Source organism: Pocillopora verrucosa, chromosome 2 (assembly GCF_036669915.1).
Source record: "Pocillopora verrucosa isolate sample1 chromosome 2, ASM3666991v2, whole genome shotgun sequence".
Classification (NCBI taxonomy): domain Eukaryota; kingdom Metazoa; phylum Cnidaria; class Anthozoa; order Scleractinia; family Pocilloporidae; genus Pocillopora; species Pocillopora verrucosa.
In genome coordinates, this window is record NC_089313.1 from 13,058,169 (window position 1) to 13,078,687 (window position 20,519).

Genomic DNA, 20,519 nt, shown 5'->3' on the forward strand with positions numbered 1-20,519 from the left:
CGTCCATATTTTTGTGGATCATCACAAGAAAGAACAACAGTTAAAAACGTGTAATTCTTTATTATTTGATAAAAAATAGTTCTGTATTTCGATAGCTTGGTTATTCGTTAAGGCTTGAACCGAGCACAATCGAATGATGTCATAAAAGAGGCATGATGGAGGTTGATTTTCAGTCACCCTTTCTCCTGTTTCCTTACCTTTCCAAAAGCCACAAACGAAGAGACTGCTCACATCCGGGAAACCGTGACTGAAGGAAATCTGCGCCTGCAATTCAGGCAGTATTTTGTCAGTGGAAGTACGAATAAAGCTATAACCCAGTCTTCATTATCATTACACAGCGAAAATTTGGGTAACATTTAGAAAGTTTTAAAAGTCTAAGTTTAATTCAAGTTTTATAAGTTTTATAATGGTTTTTCTTCGCATTTTTCGCGCCGCACGTACGTATAAAGTGACAAGTATGTTAATTGGATTTGGAGCCTCGGCAGTTGGTGTAGGTACAGCTTTAGGATTTTCGTTCGTGACAGCGCGCGAGAGAAAAGTGGACACTTCCAAATTTATGGCGGAACCATTAACAGAATCTCAGACTCTAGAAAACAGCATGGACGACATGAAAAGCAGGATGGAGGTCATGATCCTCGGCGTTCAGGCCGACATTTGTCGGAAACTTGCAGAAATCGATGGGAACGACTTCCATGTGGATCGCTGGCTGAGAAACGAAGGTGGCGGTGGAATAAGCTGTGTTTTGCAAGATGGTAAGGCTGCATAAGAAAAGGAATAACCGCGACGATTTTTCCAGGACATCTTTTTGTGGCATGAGAACACCGTTCAATCCCAAGTAGGGGCATGAAGTTGCAAATTTGTTTCGAAAACTCAGCCTTCTGGTTATCTCTCTGATAGACTGCTTGCCTTAGATTTGAATGCTACTCTGCTGACCCCAGTAGCAAGTGACAAAATATTTTCCCTTTTTTTTTGTAAAATTACCCTATGTCCTCTTTCTTTGCCCACCACTCATGGAGGAATGGTTTAGGCAAAGGTGAAATCTGCAAAAAAGACTGAGGTGAGATTTCTGCACAGTTCCATACTTCATTGGACATAACAGTTCTTGAAAAGAAAAGAAAAGTAAGTGATAGATTGCCTTTAGGACCACAGCTTTGTTTCAGAATAGTATGGTGTTGTTTGGAAATCACACTAAAGACTGATACAAATCGCTGTTAGAGCCTGCAGCTTGCTGCTGGCTGATCCAAAAGTGACTGCATACATTTACTTGGTGATTTTCCATTAGCTACCTTTTCAGCTTGTTGGTGTCCAAGACTCTTGGGTGCAATTCCTCAAGGGGGGATCTTTCTAGTCCCCCAGTCTCAACAAAAAAAACTGACATCTTTTCTTACTTGACAACCTGGGAAAAATTTTCTTCCATCCTAAAGCTGTACCTTGCTCTGTAATTTTGCAGGAAAGGTGTTTGAGAAGGCTGGTGTAAATGTTTCTGTTGTTTATGGCAATCTGTCACCTGCAGCTGTGGAACAGATGAAAAGTAGGGGTAATAAACTTCAAGGAAACAAGTTTCCATTTTTTGCGGCAGGGATAAGTTCTGTTATTCATCCACGCAATCCATTTGTTCCAACCCTTCACTTCAACTACCGCTACTTTGAAGTCCAAGAAGAAAGTGGCAAGAAACACAGTTGGTTTGGTGGTGGAACTGACCTTACACCTTATTACCTAGATCAAGAGGTAGATGAGAAGAATTTAAATTTGTTGATAAGCCTTCATTTCTTTACTCTTTAACCCTTAAAAGTGAAAAAAGTTTAACTGTAACTCCCAAGATCTGGTTGTCAATTCTCCCCTATTGCTACCACACATTTCCTTGTAAATGAGAATTTGGTGTTATATCAAGATAACAACTACTACCTGATAAGTCTGAGTATTCTCATTACCTGTTTGCTGGATAATGTATGGATCTTATAGAGAGAAGTTTCATGTTAATCACTTCTGGGAGTTAAAGGGTTAAGTCTGTACTGAAGCCAAGTAGCCCATCTAGCTGGAGTTTATCCCATGTTCCTCCGCATGAAGGGACCAAGACTATTTTTACTCCCCGTTGGGTGGGATGCCAATCCATTACAAGGTAATCCCCCCCCAGAATTTCATCAGGCTTCCCTTAAAAATTTACCGGTACTCATTTATACTCCTTTGTGGAAAGAGGCACTCTGATGAGAGAAAGCATTTTTCCTAAGAACACAACACATTGACCCAACCAGGACTCAAACCTAGACCTCTCAATCCTAAGTTCAATACTCTTACAATCAGGCCACTATGTCTAGTCTCCCACAACCTCATAGAGTGACTAACATTTAACTTCTCCCAAAAGTGTCACCCTTGAGTCAAACATTGAGGCTATGAGAATAAAGGGAATGATAAAAAAATTGAGGAACTCTTTGATTCTTGGAGTCATTAACCCTTTAACTCCAAGATCAAATTTGTAATTCTCCATACTGTCAACCATTCAATTCTTATCATTTTAGTTCAGAGAATTTAGTATTGGATCAACTAATTATTTGGCTCAATTGTAGGAATCAATTTATTTTTAGTGCTTGAGATAGCTTTTTATGGTGGAAGAATGTTGAATCTTTGTTTTCTGTCTTAGGATGTAAAGCATTTTCATAGGACTTTGAAGGACTTCTGTGATAAGCATGACCCATCTTATTATCCAACATTTAAGAAGTGGTGTGATGATTATTTTGTTGTGAAGCATAGAGGTGAGTTACACTCAGTGGTCTGAAAAGTTTCCTAAAAAAATAATAACAAGATGCAGAACAGCTTGGATTGACCAAGAAAGGGGATGAAACAGAACTGAGCTTTAAGAAGAATTATAGGGTGCCTGAAAGCTCTTTTTTCAGAAGTCTGGGGTTCCAGGGTCTTAGAGCTTGTGAAGTTCACTAAAAAAAGTTATGCAGGTTGCTTAAAGATGAAAGTTGGTTGCTTGTGGGGCAAGAACATAAGAAGACACCTCTGTGCTACACTTGCATCTCTGGGCTGAGTAGTCTGAAGCAGGGTGGCAGTTAGGCTAGGTTTATCTGCCTCAGAAGCACAGATTGCATCTTAACTAGACTCAGGATTCAATAAATGGTTTGAACTTAACAATTTTTTTTTTTTTTTTTTTTTTTGTTTTTTTTTTTGAATCTTTATTAAGTCATAAGATAAATAATCACATATCCTATGTTACAACATTAAAAGAAGGCATATATATATAAATTACAGAGAAAATCAAGATAAAAATTATAAGACTAGATTATGTTTAAAAATTAAGCGATTAACAAACGTGTTTTTGAACCTATCAGTGTTTATTTTAGGATGGTGACTTGTCTCTTTCCTCAGATTGTACTTGGTTAATTTCTTTTTTGGCATTATAGCTCTTAAAGGGTGTATTGTATTATTAAAAACATTCTTGAAGATACGCGTGTCCTGTTGAACTAACAATTCATAAACATTAATGTGATCGGATGTATACTTGCGCTTATAACATCAATCTAAGAAACATTGGATTGTTGTTAATTCGGAATTTACAGCGCCAAATACGGACAGCCCGTATAATATATTTGGTAGAACCAGATTTAGAAACAGATGGTCTATTTCGGCCTGATTGTACCCTTCTTTCCTTAAAGATCTTAAAATGAACAGGCACTTGTTTGCTTTAATTAGTTTTTCCCGAATATGTGTTATGAACCTACTGTCTTCCTGAAAGATGGACTATTGTTGACCACAGTAACTGATGGTTAAAATACCTTAATGGAAGCCATCCTAAAAGTCAAGTCAAGTCATTAATCCTCTAACCTTTATGAGTGATTAGCATCTAATTTCTCTATACATTATCACTGCTGACTCAAGTATAAAGGTTATGAGAATACATGAAGTTACCACCCACTCAAGAAGCTATTGATTGTTTTACCACCCACTCAAGATCAAATTCTCCTGTCAGTGCCATAGGGAATGGACAGAGAACAGTGTAGAGAGGGGGGGGGGGGGACACCTGCTTTAGGTTGCTTCGGACACACCTCTCACTGCCATTGACAACAATCATTTTCAGGACTGCCTTGTACCTTTAATCAGGAATGAATCCCACCTTGAATAGTTACCTTCAGTTGGGACCAGGTTTTGCAACGAAAATTTTTCATGTTCCCCGAGTAGAAGCAATCATGTAAACGGCCAGAAAAAACATAACTCTCTAAGTCTATATCGTTCGACACACGTTCTGAAGCTTAGTGTTTTTTCTTCATTAACAGGCGAAAATGTCGAGGTGTTGGGGGCATATTCTTTGCATGACCTTGACAAACACGTCACAGGATCAGATTTTCAAGTTTGGTCAGGCTGGAGCCAATGCTGTTCTTCAGGCTGTTCCTATGGTTTAAAACACAAAGCGATTCCTACACTGAAAGTGAGACGGCAGTGGCAGGTGTTACGGAGAGGACGGTAAGTCAGTTGATTTTGGCATTAGAACTCTTCTCCAAGACATCTATGTGGACATGTTAACTTTTAAATACAGTGCAATTATCTTGCTTTCATTCTTTCAGGCCCAAGGTGTTTCATTCTCGGATTTATAAACAACCCAAGATGAAGCAATTAAGTCATGCCATTTCAATTGCTAAACAACATGGTTAATCATGAAGAATATCGACCAGTTATTAAATAAGAATTGTGCTGTAGAGATTCAAAAGATTTTCTTTTCCTCCTGTGTGTTTCATTAAACAGATTCTATAATTGTTGCAATTTGTATGTGCTTGTAAATTTTGAATAGTAGCTTTTTTTTTTTGCTTTCTTTTCCTTTAAAATTGCATGGAATGTTAGTATTTTTCTTTTTACACGAATTGCTGCTTGGAATGACCTAAAATTGAGGGGATAATGTTACTGAGATGAACGCAGATTTTCATTTAAGGTTTTGATACTAGAAAGGTGATGGCGTTGTAGGTTGAAGGTTATCGGTACTATTTTTCCTCTGTTTAGATTACTGTTTCAATTAATATATCTCCTACTTACCTAAGGAGGTTTTTGGACTATACGGTGCAGGAATGTTTTTTCCAGCCTGAATTTATGGCCTCAGGGCAAAGTATGAAAAGCCATTAATCTGGCCGAGAAAGAGAGACGAGGAAAACAAGGTCCCAATAACATACAATATGGATTGATTAAAATAAGAGTAGGGATTATTTAATTATCCCCAGGTTCAAACAGAGCGGAAAAGAAAGAAACTTTTGAATTGAGCAAGCTATACAGTTGAAATACAGCGTGCTAAATTGGGCAATCATTAGTGCATGTTCCTAAACTGACGAGATTTTTGGATTTTGTTGATTTTCCTCATCATCACAGATTACGTGGAATTTTATAACTTGGTTTATTGGACCGTGGAGCACTAAGTTTGGTTCTGTATACACCTGGTGCTGTCGATCATAGAAAGCAATTCTGGATTGTTCACTTCCCCTGGTTTAGGCACGCTGGGGAAATTACATGCATGCACCAGCACCAAATGGCAGTAGAGAGGAAGAGAGGATGAATTGCTGCAAGTCCTGCAGACTCCTAGAGACTGTTTTTCTGTTTCAATAGGCAGTAACTGCATGTTTGTTTAATCGGGAGGAAAAGCAACGTTTTGGAGGCAAATGGTACAACCTTGGTAGACCAGTAATCTTCAAGTAACTCCTGGAAGTGGATGGAACATATAATGGTAACTTTTCCCTATAACATCAAGTGGCAGTATACAGTAACCTGTGAAACAGGCCCCCCACTTGAGAGCTTTATTAGAGTGTTTCTCCATACCCCCTGTTCGTTAGTCGGCCAGATCTTCAGTCAAACCTTCCCCCCCCCCCACTTGTCTCAAACATTAATCTTCCTCAGGGTTGGAGAAATCCGTCTTGAAGCATTGTTAAATGAAGGCTCTGCTCATTGAGCCAAGTATTTAGGTAAACTTAGGTTGAGAACATACAGATATTTGCCAGAGGGTGTTGTCTTGATAAAACACATAAATTCTCGTTACAACCATTAGGTAAGCAAATGCACAGCTGCCTGAAAGGAGAATTGCCAATTAGATCTTAGGAGGTATCACAAGGAAACTATGGTAATGCAAAATTCAAAGTGGAAAACAAGCCAACTGCCCAGAACTTGGGAAAACATATTAAGTGACCAAGGTCAGAGGGTTTGTTTTAGTTTTGAATCTGATTGGTTGAGGGGGAAAAAGGCATGAGTTTTCAGGAGCAATAAAAGCAACAACACAAAACCAAAGCCATCCATGGAAAGGTACTGCAGCAGAAAGCTGCAATATACCATTAGTTAAGCTTAGTATGTGAATGGGTCTAGTAAGGGGACACTAAGGTCTAGTTATTTAAACTTAGTTTTAGCAGTTTTTTTTTTCAAATCCTTAATTTATGTGAACCATTTATCTGAAATTTTTTTTTTGGAAACAACATCAAGGGTGCCAAACGCTAACAGTGAAAGGAATTTAATTTTATTAAATCAACCCTCTTATTGAGAAAGCCTTTAAGTTATCAAAATCTAGGATTCACAGTTTTAAATTTGAAATGCTGATATTTATAAGAGGAATTGTCAATGATTTTAATCTTACAACTGTCAAACATGAGATTGAATAAATATTATTAAACGGTGCACAACTCATGAAAGAAATTTCTGGGTCAGTAGCTGAATATTTTATTAATCATAATCCTTATTTTTGTAACAATTCCTCATAACAATGTTGACAATTAGAACTTGAAATGGCTGGCTGACTTGGCTAAAGCAGATTGGGATGTTATCAAAAAGGCTTTTTTTTGAGTAATGTCAGGACGGTAGACTTCTAAGACGTTGCTTGGTAGCTTCCCAAGTTGCAGATGTAACTCCTAACCCTTTACACCATAACAACAGTGTGTATATTCCCCATGCTGTTCTCCATAAGGTGCTAACAAAGAAAATTTGGTTAACAATCAAGAGTTTCATTAGTTGGTGATCATTTCCCTTATTATCGTGACCTTAACGTGTGATTCAGGTGTGATACAGCAAGGAGAAATCAGATGCCAATCATCCTATCGTTCAAGGAGATGAAGCCAAAATTTCAAGCTTAGAAGGGAGGACACTCCCTATTGGGTAAAAATGGAACATTGTTATTGACCACAATTGATGTTGATTGAAAATAAAATCGTGCAATTTCTTACGGGAACATGAACACCGTTTGCAGCTTTGCTGATTTAAAAAAAAAAAAAAAAAAAGAAAGCATTCTGTGGGCCAACAGCGACAAAAAACACTGTCAAATGTACTCCTTTCTTGGTTTGGGGTCCCAGTCCTGCTCGACATGCATTCACTGGCTCCCGACTGCTTTTAAAGTCAGTTCTTTAAAGTACCTTTTTGGTAGTTGATGTACAGCAAAAACTTTTTCAGAGATGATCCTGTTTTTTGTCTTAGTTGATTTACATCGGTAAATCTGTAATTGATTTCGAAATAAAAATCTAAGCTTAAGTACAAGCAGCTGGTCGGAGAGTGAGCCCACGCTCCCTACCCGAGAAGTCTTCTCGAGAGAGAGGATCAAATACTCGATAAAACGTCGGCAATTTGAGCCTGGAACAAATCGCGAGTGGAGGTAAGCGGCAAGCCTACCATCGGGGGTGTTGGAGATCTCCTAAGGAATTTAAATCTCCCAAATCCCCCTTTCCCCCTTTTCCCCTTGCGACGAGCACATCCCCGCATTTAGAGAGAAAACTGTGATATTTGGGAATTTTAAAAATCTTAAGCTTATTACAGGGTTTAAAAGTACTTAAAACATTAATCAGTGGAAACGAGATTTTGATCTTGTCTGAACCGGAAATCCCTTCATATGACTGAGGAACTACCTTTAACAAAGACGGTTTTTTTCAGGATAATTTGATATCTTGCTTTTTGCTTTGATACTAATGACCAGAATTACTTTATGACTTTCGTTTTCTAAATTGACTTTTTTATTTATGCGTGTGTGTATTTCGGTTGGCCGTAAAGTTTTATGACTTGCTGGTTCGTTTTCTTCAACTGATCACAACAAAGTCTTCTTTGAATTTTTGTGGCTTCTCGGAATCTAATGGATGATACGCAATTGCGAAGGTTCCATTTTAAAATTTAATTTTTATCAACTTAAATTTTAAAAAAAATCCTCGCAAGAGCTATTTGGATTGGATGTTTTCGATTGACTTAAATTTAAACAACCTTCATCAATTCACCTATGGTTTGGTAAGCATTCACATGCAAATAGCGCTAAAACAGAACGATGATTATGAGGTGATAAGAGTTGGGGTAGCTTTTGCTAAACCGCTTTTGCCTAAAAAGGTTTTATAACCGAATGATTCATTTATAAACGTCAATTTATGCAATCCGAAGTAAATGTGAAAAACATACCCGAGCTCTTTCTTTTTTATGTATAATTTCTCCTTGACTGGTCAAAGGCCACTGTTTTGCATTAATTAGGAGCAAGTTGTGCGTCGGATTGGAGAGCGAAACTCCCGCCACATGTTTGGTGTTTTCGAACTTTTGCGAGGTTTTGTCTGAAATCCATTTCTTTTGGCTTACCAGAGAGAGAATCTGGATCAATGGCAAATTAAACCTGCTTCATAGTTGAGTAATGAAATCAAGACGCAGCTCGTATCAGCGCGTTAAAATAAGCTTGCCTGAGAATTTCATCGCGGTAGTGTTGCTCGCTAAAAGCACGACATGATTAGGTCAGCGTGAATGGAATTGTTTAGACAGGAAACGAACAATTAAGAGACTATTGTATGTCATTTTATCAAAAGAGCTTTTGAAGCCATTTTACAATGGTGACTGCGAGGTTGTAAGAAAAATAGTGGGCTTTAAAACAGGTGTATAATTGAGGACGTTGTTTATACTTCACACTCGATCGAATTTGCTTGCTAGCAAGTGCATTTAATTTACAGCCCAGTCGCGAATTCTAAAGAGTCTCCGTTGAAACTGTTGAACTCGCGGTAGAAGCGACTTGCGATTTGTACCGTTTTTTTTTTTTTTTAATTCAATTCCACGCGAGTCTTCACCCGTTTTCAGAATTTTACTACTACGAAAAGAAGGTTGTTTTATTTTACTTTTGAAACGCGTGAAATATTAATGAGCCGAGAGACTATTTTCTCGTTATCTTCTTCAACTTTTATTGTGAGTTGCGGTAAATATTGCGGACTTTTGCGTTGATGGCTGCCAAATAACACCATCGCCATCTGCCGGCTTGAATGAAACTTGCGTTAAATTTTAATTCGTCAGTCGAAAAGGATGACTGTATGCGCATAGATTTACCAAACAACCTCCTCTCTATGAGGGAAACACGAAAAGGATGGCTGTGATCTTTGACAAAAGGTAAGGACAACCCATTTTTTTTTTTTCTTTTGTTACACTGGTTTTGCCTCGTCTCTAGCCCCAGACATGCCCAGTTTGAATTCAGCTTTGGGCATTTTCGGCGTGAATATGAAGGAATAAAACACATTTTAATATTTTCCACGAGTTTTAAATCTTTGTTTGGAAAATTTTCCTTTCGCTTTAATCAATTTTCTTAGTTTCCTTGCATTTTATTTTTTGTAAATTGTAACGAATCCTGAAAACTTTGATCAAGAAAAATACTACATTCGAATTGCAGATTAAAACAGATGCCCAAAGCAATTTGTACTAATCAGTTATGCAGTGTTTACCGAGGTTCAAATTGCCGCAAAAATGTATACTGCTTCATTTTATAAAACCATACGTATCGGAAAGCAGGTTTTCCTTTCAAATTTTATCACAGTTTTAGCGCTCGATAAGCGTAAGGAAAAATTCAGTTGCTCGAGGAGAACGTATGAGACTGAACTTGAAAACAAAATGTTTAACACTGTTGTTTAAAAAAATACGAATAACAGACGATGAAACCCTTAAGAAATTGTTGCTTCTGCTAGTGCGAAGTACTTTTGCACTGTTCTTCCGTTCCTGATTCAAAAACTTCGAAAAATATTCATTTGATAAAATTACCTATTGCCTTTCTCATGTAAAAACCGCGGTAAGACATTTAAATCAAGCATTTAGACTTGGAATTGACACCTAGTTTTATTAGTTACAATTCGAATTTCGAATGGTTTACTGGATTATTCCAATTTATCGAAAACTAAAAACCAGTGTCTCTACAGAAGCATCTCTCATTTGCTTGATCTTTACACTTTTCCTGTCAATTGCAGTTCTTCTATTCATTTTCATTCAAGCCAAAAATTATTGGTTGTAGAAGTTAAAAAGTGAGTGATCTCTCAGAACCAAAGTAATTAAAAATGCGGTCAAAGGATTTTCTTTTTTTTTTGATTTTGTAGCATCGTTAAACTTTTACGCACGTTTCAGAAACGAGAATATCAATGTGACTAAACAAGAAGCAAGATTCAGGGAACCCTGTCGAATGAATTTAAATTCAGATTTTGTATTTTTTAAAATGTTTTGTATTTTTTAAAAAAAACAGTTTTTTAACAAAAGAGTTTAGTAGCGAATATATTAAGACATGCGAATGATACCGCAATTTAATGAAATAATCATTCATCCAAGTCGGTTTTTTTCTATTTCAAGAGCTTCGGAAGATTAAAATTTAAAATATTTTGATTTGGTTTCCGTTCTTGCCAAACAGAAAAAGGAAACAGATGAGTGCTACACGCATTTTTCATTTGAGAAACGTATGAACGTAAATCCTTAGATGAAGGTTTCCAAACTTCCATCTTTTCAAAACCAGTCTGCTTTTTTCTTTTATTTGTTTAGTGGTTTTCAATTGTCAAACAAGCCAGTTTTGAACGCATCCTTTTGGCAGATCAATAGAGGAATATTCCAGCTGTGATAAAAAAGTTACAGGAACGGTTAAAAGATCCGAAATATGAAAACTAAAGCACGATTTTGACAAAGTCTGCTAAGAAATTTCTTTCCCCCAGTTTTAAGTTATTTTAATAAAATATATGAGATGTTAAAAAAAATTGATTATAGCAATAAATTATTTGGCCCTTGCTCGCTCTAATTAAAGCTAGAATTTCTTGCGAGTGTTAATTAAAAGTGTGTTTTACGACTTTCGTTTCTTTGAGATTGACAGCGTATGCGCGGTAACGCGTGATCAGGGTACAAGTTCTCCTGGTATTCATTTACTGTCGAGGTTACATATTTGATGAGATATCAAATTTGACTACGAGAAGAAATTACTTTTTGATGTCACTCAAATACCCAATGACCTAAGAATCCTGGAAAATACATTAAAATCTATAGAGAATTTTGAGTGAAGACGACATGAATAGGAACTGAAAATCGGCAAGAAAAGCGAACTCAGAATCGGGAAGTACAGGAAATGTGTACGACAAAAATATCGGTTGATTTATCAAAATGCAATGTTACTTCGTGCACAATAAGATCCCTGAAGGAAGCTGTAGCATTTGGCGTTTACTAAGCCTAATTTAAGTTTATGATATAGATTACCGTAATCTTTGCTGAAGATCTTATACGCCGTCTCTAATATTTCCTATTAATAGAATGAGAGAGAATATTTTGCTTCTTTCTAAAATTTGGTCGCGCAATTCCTATTTTTTTTCTGTGAAACATTTTACATCTGGTCTCTACACTCTGAAAATAGTTGAAAAGCAGCTAACTCTTGCAAAAATGAAACAAAACCTTGTTCTTTAAAAGTAGATTGAACATAACTGAACTTCTCAGTCACTGATCAAAACTTTCGCCATTGAAATTTGACCGGGTCATGTTAGTTATTGCTTCATTAAAACATTTCATTTTATTTGAATTTACGCCACCCAGCCTGAAAGTGTTCATATAGTTTCCTCGAGCACTGGAGAATGGAAAATTTTGACTGTATGCGAAGAATAACAAGACTTTGGTTTTTGCAAATCGAAATGATTGGAGCAGTACTTTGCAAGTGATATTTACACATCATTTAGTGTTGTTTTAGTACAAGTTAGCCATAATATTAAGGTATGCTAATAAATCGCTACGGTTTTATCTTAATTAGTACGCGGGTATTAAGAAACGCAATGTACTAATTGAAGAGCTAGAGTTTTCTGTTTTGGCGTGTTTTTTGTTCATTAAATGGAAATCATTCTTTCTAATGAATCATAACAATTAAGGCACGCTCTGAAAATGGATCAAAATCAAACGAATAGAAAAATAAATGTCGTCCTCTATCTCTGGACATTCCCCATTATCTATTTGGTTTTAGTTAAACTCGAATTTTCCGCAATAGATAAGAAAACCAAAGAATGAAATATCAGAAAGCGTGATCAAATCCTTTGATTTGCGCAACGTTTTTTCAAAATTTTGAAATACACTACGAGTTTCCGTTTGATTATGAAGTTGTGTTTCGTCTTCAATAAATAATTGATAATTTTCATTCAAAAGTTGGAGTCAATGAGAGGTCAATTAAGAAAACTGTTCCGTCGGAAATCTGGATATAACCTTTCTGGCAATCTCTTGCAACTAACTTTTTCCCTCGTGTTCTTAGCACGATATGTCAGTTAATTTACGATGGTTTTTGAACTAGTACGTTTGCGTCGTTCCAGTGTACAACTTCTATGCTCACCTAAAGCGGTGTGTAGTGTAGTTTAATCAACTGCATACATTCATCGTTTCATTGTGATGAAGTCCTGGGCAGTTTTTGGGTGGATACTTAGGTACCGCCTGGGTCTCAAAGTTAGGACCCCGTTTTAGAGAATTTGCATTCAAAAAGAACATTAATGATTAATGTACCGTTATAGAGATAAATATTTTCATTCTTCACCCTATCGTTTACGATAGGTTACCCACCATGAGCTGCGTAAGGTTGTATTTGTTTGTTCGTAACATTTGTTCCTGGCACGTCATGGTAAGCAGATTGATGAAGTTGTTTTTTACGAATGATTAACGTCGCTACTGATAATTCAAACCTCTCGTTCTTTCAAAATGACTTAACCTCTTAGAAAAGGGCTCCAATTCTTGAACTCAATCAGCGGGGTCATTCGTGATCAGTGGGAGTTTGCGAATCAGCCCACTGTGGGCATGTGTATGTGTTGGTGCATTTACATGTTAGCAACAGGTTTGGAGACTGCAGAAACAATCAGAAAATCAACTTAAATCTATTATGTAAGTGTGAATGTAAGGAAAAAACTGAAGGCTCAGATTTCACCTTAACTGCCAACAGTTGGGGGGGAGGGGGTGGGGTAAGGGGGCGTTGGATAAACTAAACGGTACATGTAGTGGCTGCGCTAACTTCGACCACGCACCAGGGTGTATTTACTCGAGAACTTACTGAATTCATCGTGGGGGAAAAAAAGGTTAATGGTTGATTTGTTTGCTTCATTAATAACATTCATGAAAATTAAGGGCTATAGGAAGATCGTGTTCATTAAGTTTGAAACATTAGCACCAAACAGATCACGAAGATTCCACCTTCAGTTTCCTTCTATTGCGCCAAACTGTGGTAAGAAGCACTTCGTCCTGTAGCAGTTTAATTCTCCTAAATATTTGTGAAAATTTGTTACTATTCTTGGTAGAGTAATTTTTATCTCGGATGAACTTGATCTTTTTGACCTGTGTTGATTGATTGGATTTTGTTTACTATGTTTAAAATTTGCGCTCGAATCATATTTTTTGTTAATTTTTATACGGCCAAAATAACATGAGTTTGTCTTTCAACTGCATGTAGTTAAATTTTTTTGCAGTCAAATTGAGTGCAATCTGGACCATTCTAGGACTTTTAGAAGGCCAAGGTTATTCTTCCTTGTCAGTTGGGTTAATTCCTATGATTTTGACCACAGAACATTCCAAGCAAAGCATTTTTCAGTCTTTGTCAATTTGATTAATTTTTGACGATTAGCAAAAATAATTTCTAATCAGGCAAACTTGCATGTCACAAAAAAGCAGTCTGGAAGGTTACTGATTTATTCAACGTTTCATTTTAAAACGCCACGCTCCTGTTCGAAGTAACAATAATTGCGACGTTTTTGCGGTCTTAGGCAACACCCGCGCTACCCCGAAGTTGGCGCCAAACAAACACCTATTAAATTTTGCCTATTAATTACCGCGTTTGAAGACACCTGTTTTGTTAAGTTCAGAATCCATAAAGTTGTTAGGTGGATTTCTCGAGGAACAGCCTTTGACTGAAGAAAAAGAGATATTGCCTTAGGGATTTACACGTTTACCTCCCAATCTTTGGGCACCTTCCAGCGGGACTTCGGATCCGGAGTTTTCTCAGTGGGCGCTTGTATGTCCAAACACGTTTGCGTGGCGAAATAACTACGAAGGCATATCGGCAATCTTGTTAGAAGTGCAAAGACGTCATCGCGGGCAGAAAAATAAAAACAACACTGACCTGAGGGAGTAGGTTATTTAAAAATGAATTTGACATTTGACATAATTTTTCTCGCGCCCTTTTATAGAAAAAAGTTTGTAGTTTTGAAAAAATCTTAGTCGAGACCGTTGTTCCGTTTAAACCAGCTTGAGTAGAAACACTTGATAGGACTTTAGGCAATCTATGGGAAGAGCATTCAATTTTTTTGGAAAAAGCGGTATAAAGCATATACAGACAGGGAGGTATTGAGAGAAAATATTTTCTGCACGGTTTTTCCTTTCATCTTTCATCAGCTTCTTTTTTATCATGATACGTGCTCAAACTAACCCGATAATTATTTTTAAGTTCAGAGCGTTTCGATTTGAATATGCCAGTTCAGGTGTAATTTGAACAGTTCGAGTAAAATAGAGGCTCCCCGCCGATGTGCAATTGAAAATAGGAAATTGCCTTTGGTCACAAGCAAACTAGTTATTCATTTGTCTCTTCTTCCAATACCTTACATAAACCACTGATTGGTAAGCTTCAAAATGTGCTCTACTTTGATCTCTATGCACAAAGTTACTAGTGATTGAATTGATCTGTGAAATTTTTTTCTTCCAGAATTTTGTGAAGGACTGAACAGTCGTCAAGGACTCCACTTTGCAGAGAACAGAATCTTCAGTATATTTTTTAATAATATGCAAGGTTAAATCTGAACAGGCTTTTTAAGGCTGAAGTATCTTTCCAATGTCCGCAAATGGCTGTTGCAGTTTCAGCAAACGCAGTGGACATCGTGAAAAGTTTCCTCACTGATATTCGACGAGAGACGAAAGCTTTTCAGAATTAGTTGTTTAACAGCCGTTTGAAAAATTGAACCGTCAAAATACTCTAAGGAGAAGCCAAAGAGATCAATTATTTCCAAGAATCGTAATTCAAAATCCTCGAACGCGTGTCGTGCTGTGCATTTTGAATAATTAAAATAGTTGGTTATTTTCTTATTTCGGAGAAAAAAGTCGAAAAGTAGATTAAAAAGACTTATCGCCAAGAGATTGGAGATCGTAGCCAATGGGCCGATGTTTGTGAAAGCTACGAAAATCCGCACTTTGGGAAAAATCTGAATGTATGAATAGTTTTCGAATGAGACATTGTGATTAAGCACGTCTTCGAAAAAGGTTGGAGACTTGAGTAGTTTGTGCCTTCGAAGAGGGCGAAGCAACACTGAAAAGTAAGAATTTTGACATTAATTGTTTCAATTTATCCCTATGGCAATGGCTGTCGCTACAGCAGTTACACTCAGCTATCGCCGTTCACGCACTACATCACGTGACTGGTCTGTCGCCAACTCGGTACCAGTTGGCGTGGTGGACACATCGTTGACTGAACCAATTGTAATCAACATTGGCGGAAAAAAATACGAGACATACGAGAGCACGTTGAACCAGTTTCCCAATACGCTGCTGGGAAATCCTGAAAAGCGCAAGAAATACTTCGACGAGAAAAACAACGAGTACTTTTTTGACCGACATCGCAGCTCCTTCACGGCCATTCTGTATTACTATCAGTCTGGTGGAATGTTGGAACGGCCTTTGCACGTGCCACCTGATATTTTCCTAGAGGAATTGAACTTTTTCCAGTTGACGGATGACATGCAGAAGGAGAACGAAGCGGTTGCAAACTGTGAAGACGACGATGGCGGGAAGGACTATGACAACGAAGAAGAACTTCCAAAGAATAGGACCCTACGAGCAATTTGGCTCGCATTCGAGAGCCCAAATTCTTCATTCTGTGCCAAAGGTTTGGCTATATTTTCGCTGGTAATTATCTTGCTTTCGATAGTGGTATTCTGCGTGGAAACAATGCCTGTTTTGAATGATTCCCCTCGAACGGACGCTAATGAGACTAAGCCGGCCGCAAATGAAACTAAGCCGGCCGAGCCCGGAAAAAACAAACACGTGTTCTTTGTGTTAAACGCGATCTGCAGTTCGTGGTTCACGTTTGAGTACGTGATTCGTTTCATCGCATCGCCTAATAAGATTCGATTTCTCAAAGCGATTCTGAACATCTTAGATCTGTTGTCGATTCTTCCATTTTACGTGAGCCTGATTGTCCCAGAGGAGTCGGCGGGCAGCATTGATATTCTCCGAGTAATGAGAGTGATCCGTGTGTGTCGAATCTTCAAGCTGACGCGTCACTCCAAAGGTTTACACGTGCTAGGGAAAACTCTGTACGCTAGCGTCAACGAGTTGATTATGTTAATGCTCTTCCTGGTGATTGGAGTCATACTGTTTGCAAGTGCCGCGTATTACGCCGAGGATAAACCGGGTTCGAAGTTTGCCAGCATTCCACATGCATTCTGGTGGGCGGTTGTAACCATGACAACGGTAGGATATGGAGACATGTATCCTCAGACCACACTTGGTAAGTAGTGTTGGCTATTGGATCACGTATGATGTCCTAAATATGTTTCGTTTAGGCCGCGTACGAATTTAGTAACTCTATTTTTGGAAAGTTGATCTGGAGATTGTTGTTAGCAGTTTGTGGCTTCGCTTGGCCCCTAAAACTTCAACTTCTCTCACACTTTCTATGAAAAGACTAAAACCAATATATGAATCTGTGTACTACATTCGTCAACTTCCCTGAGTGGCCAAGACATAATTTCTCCTTACAAGCAGACAAACGATTAGAATAAAGAAAAATATCTATTAGGTGATTATCAGTTGATTCAATACTAAATTCTTGGAATTAACATCGTAAGAATTGTATGGCAGACAGTAAGGAGAATTACTATTTAAATCTTGGGAAAGAAAGGGTTGAACAAAGAGACTTCCGAGAAAACTGGGAGACGAAGGAGAAATGCCACTCTATGGAATAGTATACAAACCAAAGGTTTATCTAACAAAGTAGCAACAGTCTTAATTGCTTCCGCTGTTTGCAGTGAAACAGATTTTGTCGCCTAGTAATACTGCCTCAGTTAAACTTCTTATTTGTTCGTTCGCAGGTAAATTGGTGGGAGCTATGTGTGCTCTATCAGGAGTACTCGCCATCGCTCTTCCTGTACCGGTCATAGTCTCTAACTTTGAATTTTACTACAAGGAGGAACTGAGCAAACGGGAGAATGCCGAATCAGTGTCTTACAAAAACCTTAATAGCTTAGTGCCAAAGTCGCCGATGCTAGAGCACAAGTTACTACTCGATTCTGAAGCGGGTACACCCACACACTCGGCCAAGTTAGATGTTAATCCTGGCCAGTATTCTAGTCCTTTATTGACGCATCGTATAACAAACGGTGCCATGAAGTTCGGACAGGATACAATTATTGAGACTGACGAGCTCAGCACTGGCGGCGGTGGGGGAAGCGGGTCGAAACCATCGACTCCAATTAATCGAAGGAAGCAGCAGCAATCTGCCCCACCGAACTCAGAAACAGTCTTATAAGTCTTGTAATGAAGATGTTCCGAGCGTCTTAGAGGTTAAGGAACTGAATTGAATGAATTTTTTACTTTTGATGACATTACAAATGTCTCCCTGGTAAATAAGAAGCAGCTGTGTTTAGTCCTCGGTTTTCTGCGCGTACCGTGAAGACGAAGGAGACGGAATAATGGCCCACTGTTATGCTATGTTGTGCTACTAAAGTTATAGTTTTTAACAGTAGAGGAGAAGATTCTTTCTGTATTCCACGATGAGCGGAGCCAACTGACACGTTTTTGGACTTTCAGCTTTTTACTGAATTTAATTGCAAGTGTCTTCTCTCCTTCCCTTTGAAATTCTGTTAAAGTGGGAGAAAGTTTGAAGCGAATGAGCTCTGGAATGGCTACCCAATTTTGATGCCGGCAAAAGGACAACCGCTCCAAATACTCTAGTTTAATTTTGAGGCTAAAAACCCCAGAAATTAGTACGGAGACAGGGGCGCGCATTTCGAATGAGAAATCGTAAACCTGTGACAAAACACAAGCAATCAGAACTGACTGAAGGAAAAATCTTAACGAACCCGAAGTAAAAACAAGCAAGCTAAGCTAGCTTGATCGTTCTTGCCCTACGTCAAGCGTCAGCTCGTTCGCACGCTGTTTGAAGTAAAAGGGATACTGCTATTTCTTAGGCTGCTTTAATTAGCAGCTAATGCCGTGCTACAGCAACGAAATTTTAACCGTATTTGAACATCTAAGGAGCCGAGAACCTCTGGTTAAGTGAAAAGATGACTGTGCTCTCTAGAAACGCAGATCTTTGGAAAATTTTGTACTACCCGACAATAACCGATTTCTATCGACCAATGACACCACTGCTGAAACAACTTTCATGGGGTGTTGAAATTTTACCTTTTTTTTCTGTTGCCAATGAAATTTATAATCCTGCGTATAAAAACGTTTCTGAATAGAGGACACCTTACACGAGTAAGGCAGAATTTGTTACGGCTTTTGGTTATCGAAAGCTGAAGAGCACTTTGTGCCGTTAAGCTTAGGAAAGGAAGATAGAAAATCACGTGATGGCTTCTAGGTAGAGAGGATACCGGGTATTAACCAGGTCACATAGAAGCTGATCACGTTCTGAAAGAATTAATGTTGGTTGGACAGTGGAAAGTAAAGACGAGTACTAGACTTCTCACGTGATTTGTGCAGGAGAATGACATGATTGTCATGTTTGGATTCCTTGTTCTAAAGCGACGACTTTGCTTTGTTGATGGAAATGGTACTCTTGACTGAACGGACAGCCAGTTTCTGTCGAAATTAAGTTTCGGTTTGCAGTTCAACTGCGTTGTTACGGCCGTCGTTGGGACTCGAACGTTACTTTTATCCAGATTGACTAAGTTATAAAATAACTTGGCTCAGGGTAGGATTCTTCTGTCGAAAGTTCTCCCCGTTTTCTTTTTTCCGGTTTAAAAGGAAAATAAGATGAAAGAAAACAAAAAGCTTTGTTTATTTAGAGATGTCGAGGCATCTTTGAGTGTCGAAGTATACCTCGGAAAATATCTACTTTCGTTGCTTGGCAATCAAACTTTCTATCAACTGGCGCTGGGCAAAAGGATAAGTAGATTTTTTGACACTTGGTAGTTTTTTTCTAGGTCAGACGCTGTTTGTAGAACAAATTTAAAGAGTTGTTACTTTGAAACAAACTCTACGTCGAGCAAAAATCTTTTTGCGAATGATAAGTTGATGCGCACCAATTTTTATCAGTGTTGTTTCCCAACTTGCTGGAAAATCTTCGAATGTGAGAATGTACGTGCATGTAAATGAGGCCTGTTTTAAATGCAAGGTGTAATAACTAGGTTTACCAATGGTGCGACGTCGATGCCTTCATTAATGAACTGGTTTTTTTTTTCATTTCTTTTGGAGTATTTTCACCGTAAATCAACGTACGTTGAACAATGCGAAGATCTGGCTAGTTACCTCTTTTAATAATCACGTTTGGGCAAGGCTTTAAACGATACGCTTTAATTGAATGATATAAAACAATAACGCTTAATGCGCTTGGATAAAAAAGCAGGAAAATTTGAAACGAAGCAGCGACTTGCATGTTGGTATATGTAGACCCTAAATAATAAAACGCAAAGAGAAATTAGGTTTGGTTCATTTCATTATTTGTACTTCCTCTTTAGTTTTTCGTGTGTTTTTCGCTCTTGCTGTTGTTGCTTTTGTTGTTGACGCTTTGGAAGACTTGTGGAATCATTCGCACTCATGCAAAAATGACATTGAAAATATACTTCTCTAAAACCCATAATTACATATTTCACACCATAATGAATTGCATTGTTTTAAACTCATCTCCTTATGATATGGGAAAAAGAACTTACTTTTTTCCGTCATATCCTCATCTGAACCCTTATGTAGGAATTAACATCCTCTATTTGCCAAGTCACCATAATAAATCTAAATTTTAAGGCTGAGAGATCTAGAATGCTCTGATCGAAAACATTGCGTGTGAGCGAACTTATCCCAGAAAGCTATGAAATTATACTTTGAAAGAGGAACAAGAACAACAAAAAAATATTGGCTCTTAACATGTCTGAAGACCAGCTGCCTAAGAAACCATGTTTTTTGCCTAAATTATAACAGGTGTTGGAGCACAATAATTGTTACTTGAGGACAAAAGAGATCTTATTATGTCGCGGTTTTGTTACCGTCGAATAACATAATGGGCGAATTCCAAACAAAGACAAACCAGTATGTTAATCTCCTTAGGTCATTATCCAATCTCTGATTGAACTATGCTTGCTGTTTGCCGATCATTTGCATGTCGTATA

At 37.9% G+C, this 20,519-nt stretch overlaps 2 protein-coding genes and 1 pseudogene across 3 annotated transcripts; 2 read left to right on the forward strand and 1 right to left on the reverse strand.

Moving 5' to 3' along the window:
- The first annotated feature begins 344 nt into the window (after positions 1–344).
- Positions 345–5,536, forward strand: LOC131768913 (oxygen-dependent coproporphyrinogen-III oxidase). The gene is given in 8 exon segments (XM_066162861.1): positions 345–752; positions 1,451–1,728; positions 2,639–2,754; positions 4,275–4,311; positions 4,314–4,395; positions 4,398–4,469; positions 5,353–5,381; positions 5,384–5,536. Coding segments are annotated over 8 exon segments (1,113 nt in total). The 5' UTR covers positions 345–406.
- Positions 3,063–4,166, reverse strand: LOC136278973 (uncharacterized; annotated as a pseudogene).
- Positions 5,537–8,887: 3,351 nt separating the features above from the next.
- LOC131768912 (shaker-related potassium channel tsha2) lies at positions 8,888–20,008 on the forward strand. Of its 2 annotated transcripts, none has more exons than XM_059084615.2 (3): positions 8,888–9,348; positions 14,906–16,702; positions 17,283–20,008. In XM_059084615.2, the coding sequence occupies exons 2-3, from the start codon at positions 15,547–15,549 to the stop codon at positions 17,717–17,719; spliced, it is 1,593 nt and encodes a 530-aa protein (XP_058940598.2). In that variant the 5' UTR covers positions 8,888–9,348; positions 14,906–15,546; the 3' UTR covers positions 17,720–20,008. The 2 variants fall into 2 exon arrangements, with proteins under 2 accessions (XP_058940598.2, XP_066018351.1); XM_066162254.1 differs by lacking the exon at positions 8,888–9,348 and adding an exon at positions 14,390–14,547.
- The last annotated feature ends 511 nt before the right edge of the window (positions 20,009–20,519 follow it).